The sequence below is a fragment of the Notechis scutatus genome, chromosome 1 (assembly GCF_049901735.1).
Source record: "Notechis scutatus isolate UNSWTSFEM ecotype Mainland chromosome 1, rNotScu1.2, whole genome shotgun sequence".
NCBI classification, from domain to species: domain Eukaryota; kingdom Metazoa; phylum Chordata; class Lepidosauria; order Squamata; family Elapidae; genus Notechis; species Notechis scutatus.
This window is the reverse complement of record NC_142009.1, coordinates 159,690,824-159,703,350: the sequence shown is the minus strand read 5'-3', so window position 1 is coordinate 159,703,350 and position 12,527 is coordinate 159,690,824. Positions and strand designations below refer to the sequence as shown.

Here is a 12,527-nt window from a genome sequence, read left to right as displayed (position 1 = left end):
AGATAACAGAGTTCCGTGTGCTTCGGCATATAGTCATGCTGGCCACATGACCACAGAAATATCTTCAAACAACACCGGCTCCCGCTGCTAAGAAACAGAGATGAGCACCACGTCCTAGAGTCAGACATGACTGGATTTTACATTTTTTATGAGTTAAAAAGTCATTTTGGGGGGCAAATACCACATGTGAACTATGCCACAATTATAAACAAAATTTGAAGAATTGTAGGCTGAGATATATCCTTGTCTTCTTTTGACAAAAGATATTCAGACCAACGCATGAAACAGTGCATTTTATTTTTTATTATTATATTTTCCACCTCGGTTTTCAAGGGAACAGGGCTGGTAAATGTGAATCCACAGGAAATTGTGTCAGAAATTATTCGGGATAGCTGGTGGAAGCAGAGGAGACGTACATTTCTTTGTCAAAAATTCCAAGGATTTATAAAACACTACCTGGATCATGAATAACTGCAGATATGACCAGAAAGGGCGGGGGGAAAGAAAAAGATAAAGCTTTTAATTATAATTGTCAGCAAGAAGCAGAAAGATAAATTACATAATCTTTGAACTTGAGAAATAAAGCTGATAAAGTTTTTCTGCCCAATAGGAGGAACTTTCATGTAAAAATAGAAGTTTAATCATGCAACTGACCCAGATGCAGATGTACACCCAGAGAGCTACAAGGTTACCATAGTCTATATTTTATCTTACAATGAAGCCCAAATAATTCTCAGATTTTTTTTCTGCATGCATCCAAATAAAATAACTAAGTTTAAATGTGTGTGGTCATCACAAGGCCAGCATATCTTATATAGTTCCTGTATGCATCTCACTTGGTCATGGCAACTATGACATTTCATCCACTCTTCCTGTTGTTGTTGATTTAATAGTCAGACTGGCAAGCTATCCTAAGTTTCTTGTCCTCTCACCCTAGCATTTCATTTGATCTTTGGTTTTTGCATTGAGGACTTCACACATTGTACTGAGCACTTTTTGAGCTTGTCTTTATTAAGAACACAGTTCTTTGTGAGATTCCCTTCACCCCGGGGGTGGGATTCTACCAGTTCGCACCTATTCGCTAGAACCGATGGTTAGAAGAAATTACTGGCCTAATCCTGTAAGGCAGGCAGGAAGGAAACATTCTGGTGTTGCTTACAGAAACTGCCTCTCCATTAACCCTTATTACATTCTTGGCAGGACTAGAATTCCTGTCTTAGGAAAATCTCTGGAGTTTTTTTCCCCTCCTTCGCTGGTACTTTGCTTGTGTGGAGTGACCATTCAAAGTTACAGTGGCACTGAAAAAAGTGACTTATGACCATTTTTCACACTTATGACTGTTGCAGCATCCCCACACTCATGAGGCCAGGTGAGGAGATGCGTGCCTTGATGTGAGTGATGTTGAGTTGGCCACGCCCACCAACTAAGCCACGCCCACAGAACTGGTTGTTAAAAAAATTGAATCCCACCCCTGCTTCACCCCTCATATTAGTTCCATCAAAAGTATATGCAATTCATCCTCCTATTCTGCCTCTTGCTCCGATTTGCTCCTTCACATCTGATATCTATCTGAGTTATTGTTCTGCCCCATCCCGATTGTTCTGTCTTGATATGTGGCTGGCCTTGTGCGGTCCCAAAACCTGTTTCTTTTACCTGGTAAATGTAGCCTTAGCTATCTTCTCTAACTGGGTTAAGTCCTTTAAAATGAATCAATTATCTTCCAGCCTTAAAAAGCAAACCACACATTAAAAAGGTGTACACCCTTTTCAAATGATATCTCAATAAAAACTACCTCTTAAATGAGGGTGGGAGAAGTAGGCAAACCAGCGACAATTCAAACTCATGTGAAACAACTCTGGTTCAAATATTTTTAAATCGGTGCAGCACTTTAACCTGGGGGACTTCTCCCGATTCCCGCCGCTTTGTGGCTGAGAGTCTCGGTGTACGGTAAATCCTCCTGTGTAGAGCTAACTTTTCAAAGACTTCATTAAAATAAAATAAATATTTTGAACCTACTTTCAAAATTTACCAAAATGATGAGATTGCCATTTTTAAGAAAATTCCTCCGGCACAATTCTCTGTGTGGTAAGAAGTAACGCCATCCATACCATGGGCTTATGTGGGTGTTATAGAAAGGATCGAAAACTCCAGTAATGTCGGCCTTATCCCAAAGAAGTTTCCCATCTGTCAAGCAAAATAAACAAGCAACCATAAATAAACTGAAATGGATCAATATTTTAAATATACAACTTCCAATATTTTTAGTAGGCTATATATGATTCAAACAACCAGGCACAACATAGCTCAGACATAGTATCTTGTTTATGACTGTGTCTGCATTATATTTTGCCGGTGAATATAGATGTGGCAAGATGCTAATTTATTTTCAGAGACATTTAAAATGCTACTGATCAACCTTAAAGAGTCAAATGATGGTATACAAAATTATTGATATGGTCTGAATGACCTACTTTTTCCAAATGAAGGAGATGAGGGAATTAATAAAGTAGCCTGAAATACTATTAGTAGATACATTTTCAGGTGCCTAACATTTTCTTTTCATATCAGGTGCCAACTACTTTTATGCCTAATATTTTTTACACTTATTGTCACCTGAATTTGTCATATGTTCTAGTGGTTGTCTCACATTTACCACCAACCCAAGAATTTGTGGCATTTCCAGATTGGATTTCATTCAGTAAATTAGAAATGGAGTAAGAGGTATAGAACATAAAAACTGTGTTCTATTCTACACAAAATTAGACTTGCTTCTTAGGCTAACCTTAAAACAGTGATGGGATTCAAATTGTTTTTACTACTGGTTCTGTGGGCGTGGCTTGGTGGGCATGGCAGAGGAAGGATACTATAAAATCTCCAGTCAGAGGTGGGATTTGCTGGTTCTCCGGACTACTCAAAATTTCCACTACTGGTTCTCCAGAACTGGTCAGAACCTGCTGAATACCACCTCTGTCTTAAAACTTATGTTGTGTCCCATTAATGCTACAGTATCTTAAATAAATCTGTGATTCCCAACATATTTTAATCTACCCAATCATAGGGATTGTTTCAAACTCTGGCACAGCAGGCATTGTTTGATAAAACTGTCATTTCGGTTCAAAAATAGTATAGAATATTGGAAGACAGTTTGAATACATTGTCTTAGATATATTCTAATTATTAATCATAACCTTGAAGATTTAGTAAGGTTGCCTGATTCATTGATGGAGCTACTTGTGAAATTGTCCAGATTTGATCTTCAGTTGCTTGTTAACAGAATTATTTTAGATGATCTCACTTACCAATAGCATCTCTGCATCACACTTGAAAAAGAATCCGCTAAGGAGCCTTAGAATTATGCTGCTAAAAAAGAAAGCAGTCAATTCTGCACAATCCAAACACCTGTTAGACTTACTGTAACGCTGGTTGGGGTTTGTAACAAAACTTTGGCTTGCTGACATCCTTTGGGTGATGTCAGGATCTTGATCCACTATGGTGAATGTCACTTGCCTGTTCGCAGCTGGCCATTCTAATGCTCCATCATTCTGGCTACTACATAAAGAAAACATGATTCCTAGGTAATCTCCATTTGAGTTGGCTAGACTCCAGGGGTAGAGCCTGAGCACAAAGCAGTAGCCTTCAGAGTTATAAAAGATAGGGCTTGCCAGATAATCTCCTTTTGAGGAACTCTTTAAAATGGAAGTGAAGTTTCTTATCTGCCAAACACTGGTAGGACATTGCGTTTCAGTCAGAGTGATATCATCAAGGTGAATTCCTCCTTTGGAATTCTGTGGGTCTCCTTTAAGGCCATGAAAAACATAGCGGAATTTGGTCCGGGTGTTGAAAGGAATGTTTGCAAAGTTCCACTGCTTCTCTCCATCACCTGAAAGGGGAGAGGGAGAAATCTAATATTTGATTCATTTACATATTCAACCCATTTTATGCCGCTTTCCCTGAGATGATCTCAAAGCTATATTTAGCAGACGCTAAGTGAGGAAGATATGAGGACAAAATAACTATGACTTAAAAGAATTAATGAAACAACTGCATTTTAAAAAGCTGGAAAGCCCTCTGCCATAGGATTGCATTCCACCGATCCCATGAATAATGTTTGAGGCCCTTTATGTGACCACAGAGAAGCAACAGTTTTGTCAAGGTGTGTTCCAAACTTTGCTTAATAGTAAAGATAAAACCTGAATGTCTTTTGAAAGAAGACTGGTTTGTGCTCATTCTTTAGATGTAATCTTTCTGATATCAGCTGGTCACATATATGAAAGACTAACCTGACTTGTATTATAACAAAACAGGATTTCTCAACTTTGGTAACTTTCAGTTATGTCGACTTCAGTCCCAGAATTGGAGTGGCTCTCTGACTGGGGAATTCTGGGAACTGAATTCTACACATCTTAAAAGTCCACACACCCATACACACCCACAGCCTTAACAGAATCCCCGAAAGGGAGAGCTGTGTGGCTTGGTCTGCCTCAGGAGATAGCTTCTGAGTTAGTTAGCTGGACGAGGGGGAAGGCTTCTCCCTTGTCTTAAAATGTGGAAGCTCACAGATGCTGCACCAATAGGCTTTCAGCGTGGCATGAAAGGAGAAACCAGGGCGATTCTTATTCCCTCTATACAAAAGGCCGCAAAGTTTTTCTGGGTTTATTACACACCCCAATTAGGTATTGGATATGAGAAGGCAAAGATATCTGATGCTCTCTTTAGGAGATAAAGTATAATCCTGCATGCCTCATTGTAATTAAATCCTCAAGGGTTACTTGAGAACTCACCATGGATGCTCTTCACTTTTATTGACTTCCTAATGTTTCCAGTACCATCATCAGTTTTAAGTCACACAATCAGCTCATCTTTTGGACTGCCATCAAATTTGTAAAAAAATTGTAGGCACTTCTCATTTCTTCTTGGATAAAGAATGCGGGACTCCAAAATGGCTGTTTCACCTGAAAGGCCTTTGGTGGTATCGAAGCTCATAACGTATCCTTTCTCTGTAAAGTAGATGAAGATGATTTAATGTCCTATGAAGCATGATTCACTTGGGACAATTGTTTCAGGATTTCACTGGGCTTAAACTGAGGTAATCATGAAAATGTGCTACTGTAATCTTATAATAAAAGTAATATTAGCATTCATAACTGGTTTTCTAGCCCTGTCTACTTCAAAGGGCTGGCATCAGTTTTGCAGGTCTGGATATGCTTCCCTCTCCTTCCCTCTTCCCATTATCTTTCTGAAACCTGGGAAGTGTCAATTCTGAGACACTTTCTCAAATTACTTTTGTGCCACAGACCAGATTTCTTTTGTTTGACTATTGCCTTGGTTGTGGGTCTTGCTCCTGATCTTCAAGGTTTTTCCTTCCGCCCACAGCATATAATCTGTTAATGCCCATATCTTTGTAAGAGGAACATATATAAAGGAGATTTTCATTGAGGATTATTTTTTCACAATTGACACTTTGGATATAATTTAATGTTTTTAATTCTCTTTTTTTCATATGCTATATCTTTGATTACTAAATGATTTCCAGTTGTACAGCCATTTTCTCGTCCATTTAAATTACACATTTGTATGTTACCTAAGCAGTGGTTGTTGTTATCCCTGGTTGTAGTCAAGGTATGTTCCCAGTCCTTGTCGTCTTTTCCATTTTGCACCATGCCACAGATATTGATGGACTCAAATGAACATTGGTCAAGGATAGTAAGACTGGAAGCTGCAGGAAATACCCCACCCCAACATTTCAGATTAAAGTAATCTAAACAGAAATTAGACAGGTCTCTTCCTAAATTAATGACAGGTGCTGCTCTCTTCCCAAATTAATGTTGTGCTCCTTTGGAGAATTAAAACATCGTCAAAACTACCTTGTTAAGGCAACCTAGGACAGTTTGAGGACCATTCCCAGCTCCATATGAGTGATTATTAGTATAGCATGATGTGCTATAAGTGTTCTGAATAGAATAGTTGAGTCAATTTTACACAATATTTCACAGACCAAGCAATGCAATGAAGTAGCTGGGAGGCCATAAATGATCAGAGGGTGCTGAAGACAATTAATGGGGACTAATAGTAGTTTGATCCCTTCTGCTTCAGGGTCACAGGCAGTCTTAGGCCACAGGTTGTGTATTATGTAAGGTTGGTGGTTGTTGAATGAAACAATGTGAATGTTACTTCCTTGGTTAATTTAATTTCCTCATTGCACTGGTCCTTTTCAGAGGTGATAGTTTGGTTAGGATAATTCATGCTTAGAAGCTTTTGAAAGATTCCCTGGGAAAAGACATGTTGTATGATGTTGTATAATCTTGGGAGATAACATGTAAGGGTTAAGAAATTGCAATGGGTGTGTCTGCATTCAGACAAACCCCCAAAACACATTTGTGCATAATTCTGTAGTTTCTAGAGACATGTTCCTAATCTAAGGGGATAGACTTAGTGATTAACTATTCTTCGTTGTTAAGGAATATTTCAGATGTAAGGTTTCACCATTACTGTAGCATTAGAAAGTGGAGTAAAATAGAATAAACTTACCACAATGGTACATGCGGTTAAGCCTTTCTACATCTATCTTGCTCATGTCCTGGCTTTGCCCAATGACGTTGTTGAATTCTGGAATTTTTGTTGTAATTGTTCTTACTGAATTGTTCTTACTGAATGAATAAGGTCCATAATGCATGACAGATTCATAATCATATGGAGTGTTTAAATCAGAAATTAAACTCTCATTATATTTCTCAAAATTATATGCCTGACCTAGGAAATAAAATACCAAAGCTGTCAGGCAAGTTTGACAATTAATGCTTTAATATTTTATTAAACAATTAGAGGAAGCAATCATTTATAACAGATATAACTTGTACAACTTCATCCCTAATACATTATTTAACAGTTGATTTCATCACATCCCTTATATTTTATTTAATATTTATAAGAATCCACTAGAAATTGCTTTGCAATTTTGAATGAATTAATTTGTTGTTGCATTTTAAGTTCCAAAGAACAGACAGAGTTCAGTAATGGGTTGGTTTTTTGTTTAATAACTGAAAGCTGGAGCAGTTAAATATGTTGAGTTTACCATTATGCCATGCATGATTTTATATATCTCTTAGAAAATAAGATTTAAAATTTGGAAATAGTCCTCAATATGCAGGATATTTTTTTCTTGAATTATTAAGTGGCAAAAAAAATCATATACATAACATAGATTTGTAGATTGGTCTATACTTAATGCATTTTTAACGCATGACATTGTTGCATTATATTACTGCTGTTTGGGACTTTACTTAAATCTGCTTTTTGTGCATCATTAGTCCTGTGGCCCTGTGGCTTTCTTGTTCTCCCTATTAATTGAAACAGAGATTGATAAATCTATCTTTCATATTTAGGAGTTGTCTTTTAGATAAGAAAAACACAGATTTGTTCATCTTGTCTTAAAGCAAGTAGGAGGCCCAAAATACACAAGTCAGTCTGTTTTTTTCCTTGCCTGAGACATGTGGCATTACTGCATTATGATAGGATTAATATCTTTTTTAATAATAATAAGGTAAGTAACACTTTCTAAAGTCAAATTGAGTGAGATGATTTCTAGGTCAAATTTATCTGAAATAATAAGAATCCAAAATGGGCACAAAAGATTTGAAAGGCGCCAAATCTTCCTAGTATCTTTTCGGTCCCTTCCACTTACCTTCAGTGATTTCATTCCACCAAATCTTAACATAGTCATCTCGATCAGTGCGTGACTGTTCATGAAAAAATCCAAGGGCATGCAAGACTTCATGCTCCACAATGTCTTTATGTTCACAGCCTGGTCCAATAGAAACGACCTGGCCGGTCTGAAGATTTCCCACATAAGACCAGCATCTGTTATACCATGATATATTTATTCATTCAAAACATCTGATTTAATACGACAACTATTATAAACACAAAGCCACGTAGCTTAAAAGAGCCAAATGATAGCAGAGAGCTCCCCATCTACCACATAGGATACCATCTTATTTTTCTAAGTTATCCATTAAAATAAATAAATAAACTGATACTGCTTTATATCAACCAAATGCAAACCCTGGGCAGTGCCTATTCGTATAGCTCTTAACAGTCAGAAAATCATAGGTCTATTCAGGTCTTAATAAACAGGACTTATAGCGAACAATCACAAGTTTTGCAGAAATGTCTGTATTCAAAGACTTCTTTGCTGTTAGACATTAGTCTCATATAGATGGGACTAATGTCTACCAAGGAAGGATGATGTGATGTCATGTGAACAGAATTGGTCAACAGGAGTTTCTAACTTGGATCCCTTCTCATTCAGGTATCAAGATAAACAGGTTTACTAACATATATATTCATGTTTATTAATAATCCATGTGATCCAGTGGCAGGGGATGGGAAAGGACTATTTATTGCATGTCCCTAAATCATGATCTTGCAGAAGGCCTGAGTTTGTTTATAAAAACAAACATTGCAGCTTGTTTGCAGATGGAGTTATCATATTTACTTGGGGGTGTGATGAATTATTTATGCTAAGCAACCTAGGCTGCATTATCACTGAACAGAAAAGAATTTCCCAGAGCACTGCATTTTTACTGAATAATCATTAAAAAATGTATAGAAAACAGATTGCAGACATATACAGAAAATCTACAGAGAGAGAGAGGGAGGGTGGATGAGAGAAATTGCTGTATGCTCACCAAGGTGATATGGTAATCCTTTACTTCAGACTATAAGCAACCTGTGTGTCTTATACAGGGATAAAACCTTATAGAATGCTAGTATGTTAGGAATTCTAGAAATTCGTCCACGATACTTAGGATTTACTTACATATTTTCCTAATAAAGCAGTGTGCAGCTCCAAATTAGAGATTCTGTGTGCAGTAAGCTAACTGTGGGTCTAGTGATCTCAACTGGAGCTGCAATATGCAAGCTGGGGAAGATGAAGAGGAAATCTATCATTCCTTCTGGCAACAAGCAGGGAATACATTTCCTTGAATACACTGACTTCTCAAAAGGCTGTGCTGCAAACTAAATGACACTTCAAAGGGAAACATGCCAGGAGATGCAAATAATAAGTGGAGAATATCCAGAGGACAAGAAGGGCATGCAAGGGCTACCCCCTCTTGCTGGTAATAAACCATGTCAGAGAAATCAAGGAAACACAACCTGATCCAGCCTTGAAATATGGTAGTAAGAGGCAAAAGCCTAGTTTGTGCTTTATACTAGGTTTCAATAAAAAACGAGGGAAAGAATACAGTATCATTTTGTTTACTTTAACTATGAGCAATAATTATTTAAATGCTACAGTTTTCTATCATAGTGTTAGCTTGTCTGTTTGAATAAATTTACCCATCCAGCTTTTCAAATTGGAGGTAGGACTTCTCTCCTTCATAGGGTTTAAAGTCAATGCAAGATTTGAGTCGAAACATCTCAAATGCTTGCAATATGACACCCTTGGTATTCAGGTCTGAAAGAAAAGAATGCGTATTTTATATTCTTATCCAGTCTGTAGACAAATGAGATGACTGTTATCTAGAAATATTGCATCTTTCTGTAGAGATTCTCATTCATCCAGGTCATGGTTGTCCCAAAAGTGCTTTTTTAGGAAGCAACTGGATTTTCTTGTTTCTTCTTTTGAAGATGTTTTGGTTCTCATCCCAAAAGCTTCTTCAGCTCTGACAGGATAGTGGGGAATGATTTATATTCCTTGCAGACAGCTGGTAATTTGCAACGTTTTAGAGGGTCATCAAAGCAAGCTTCTTCAGCTCTGACAGTATAGTGGGAATGGAAGGATTTATATTCCTTGCAGACAGCTCATCATTTGCATCTTTTAGAGGGCAATTGCAGACTACTGGAACCAGGAGCATTACTCAGGTGACCCCGAGGACACTAATAAACCTCCAAGTGCTTTAATGACTCTCTAAATGAGGCAAATGACCAGCTGTCTGCAAGGAATATAAATCCTTCCATTCCCCACTCTCCTGTCAGAGCTGAAGAAGCTTCTTGGGTGAGAAACAAAATATCTTCAAAAGAAAAAAACAAGGAAGTTCAGTTGCCTCCTGAAAAAGCAACTTGGGGATATTGCATCTTTCATTGCTAGAACCCTCTTTCTCACTCAGTGCTCCTTCCTCTCTATCAGGGCTTGATTAGAAACATCCTGGAAGAAAGCAAACCACTTTCATATTGGGTCAGGAAGGTTACATGGAGGGAGCTAATGGGTCAAACTCAAGGAGAGTTTGTCTTCATCTATTAAAAAGCCTGAAATCTGGAAGAGCTGCCTGGAAACATTGAAACTGAAGCCCAAGAGGAAGTGAGCACTCAAGTTAAAGAAGGGAACTCTGCAGGAACATTTTTAGGGAGTTGAAAGGGGAAGGGGGCAGATGATCCACTCAATTTGCCTTCTACTGGAATTTACTGCTTAATCCATTGTATCCATCAAACTAGTGTTCTAGAGCAGAAAATGTCTTGTTACCTATACTGGCGCCCATTTTGTATGGAATTGGCAGCTTCCATCTATAGGATTCATTCCTCAGTGCATTTCTGTCAAGCTGTTAAGAAAATTAAACTCTGTTTTTTTAAAAAGTTTATTTCTAATCTCTTTATAAAAAGTAGATTCACTTTACATACCAGCATAATAATGTCACCTTCAAAGAACTTCTTTCCAGTTGCTAAATTTGGAATGAACAATAGTTAAGGGCAAAGTATTATTTAAGAAATTATTATAGGTTTTTGTCCTCAAAATCTTAGACGCATAGATAAAAAATAGCATTTAATAGAATTTTTTCCTGTTTACTATTTAACATGGCCATATCAAGGTCTGGGAGTCAGTCTGGATTTTTGCTGCATTGTTATACACATTTAGCTTGAATATTTTTTTTACTGGACACAACAGAATGAATAGCATGTATTGGATGTCATTAGATGTACACCGATGTAGGTCCTTTATTCTAAACAGTCCTTATTTTCCTTCATACCTACTACCTTAGTGGGTATGAAGTAAAATAATTGTGATTATGAGGGAGATATGATCAGTGGAGAAGAGAGAGAAGAAATAAAAGAAGCAAGCCAAGGTTTTTTTGTTTCTCCAAAATTGTCCTCAAAGAACAAATCAGGTCTTCATCTATGTGACATCCCTTCATAAACTTGAAGAATGCAGTCATAGGTCTTTCAAAGTTTTCTTCTCCAAACTAAACATTTCCAATATTCTCATTCTCTTATACTGCTTCTATTTTATTTTATTTTTTTGGCAGTAGCGGAACTTACTCAGATTCAGTACTGTAGTACTCAAAGCTTCCAATCAAATCAGATAATCTTTCCAGACCTCACCATTGAGAATGCCTGAAGCCAACATGCTATCTTGATTGGTTCTTTGTTTTGATGTTCTGTAGTCCTACTCTTTTCTATTGATATCAGTGGATCCCAAGTAAATATCTTTTTTCAATTTATATTCATGAATATACAATACAATATTTCTCTCCAATGGATTTGCTTACCTGCATTGATTTCAGGGATGCCTTGCCTAGGTTTTCCTTCATCTAAGGAGTACCCTTCGGGATGAATAAATATATACATTAGTATCAAATATGTACTTCTTTACAGATAATTACTTCAGACTATATGCTTCCCATCTTAGAAAAAGATACTGATTTCATTTTGAGTTTGTTTTGATTTACCTTCATGTTCTGCTGTCCTCCTGATCTGCAATGGCAATTGGACAATTTTAGAAACTGAAGCAAAGAAAATAAATTAGTGTTGTATCAAATCTAGAAACATCTAGGAAAGTATCATACCGTAAAGGTGGAAGAGACAGTCAGGAGTGCTGCCAGGCACAGGAGCCGAGGTGAAGACATTTTGGAGTGCCTGTGAATGATTGAGGGCACGTCATAAATAACATGTAAATTTCCGGCCTTTTTATGCAGTGTCAGAGAAAATTTTTAAGAATTAAGCAGCTATAGGCCAATATTTAATTCATCTTATTGTTTCCTGTTTTTACTCTTGAGAAGAAAAACAATTTAAACAATTATTTTATTTATATACTCCCTGTCAACTTCTTGAATCAATAAAATGTAACTTGTCAATAGCTCAGAGAAACAATGGATAAGACAGAATAATTAACGAAGAGCCCATGAACATGTCAGTCAGTTACTGTAAGAGCCAGGCTGAAACTCACAAAGGGCATTCCTCTGAAAGAATGGGGAACCAGACAAACCCTTTAAGATTTTGGGGCTTTAAGAACACAGAAGATGCCTACATGTACACATATATCTAAAGATAACGTGAAAGATTTTGTTGAGGCATCTCTATCTCATAGTTGTACAATTGTAGAAAATAAATACTTCAAAACACATTTATACAAAGATTCGCTTTCTCTATAAATACCTCTACCTGGGAATTCTGAAATTGAAAGAAGAGATATTTGTAGCACAGGGTTGAACTGTGGGAACCTTGGTGTTCTCTGAACTTGGTGCTTTTTCTTGCAGACCTTTCATTACCAAGTTAGGTGACATAATCAATGCTAGGAGGCAGTGGGGTTTTCT

At 37.2% G+C, this 12,527-nt stretch overlaps 1 protein-coding gene across 1 annotated transcript; it reads right to left on the bottom strand.

Moving 5' to 3' along the window:
* Window positions 1-279: 279 nt before the first annotated feature.
* Window positions 280-12,024, bottom strand: LOC113432071 (meprin A subunit alpha-like). Its single transcript, XM_087949208.1, is given in 13 exon segments — window positions 280-471; window positions 2,017-2,184; window positions 3,413-3,880; window positions 4,782-4,997; window positions 5,582-5,716; window positions 6,529-6,750; window positions 7,682-7,857; window positions 9,340-9,457; window positions 10,463-10,538; window positions 10,618-10,658; window positions 11,484-11,537; window positions 11,664-11,688; window positions 11,781-12,024. Coding segments are annotated over 13 exon segments (1,788 nt in total). The 5' UTR covers window positions 11,841-12,024; the 3' UTR covers window positions 280-442.
* Window positions 12,025-12,527: the final 503 nt, after the last annotated feature.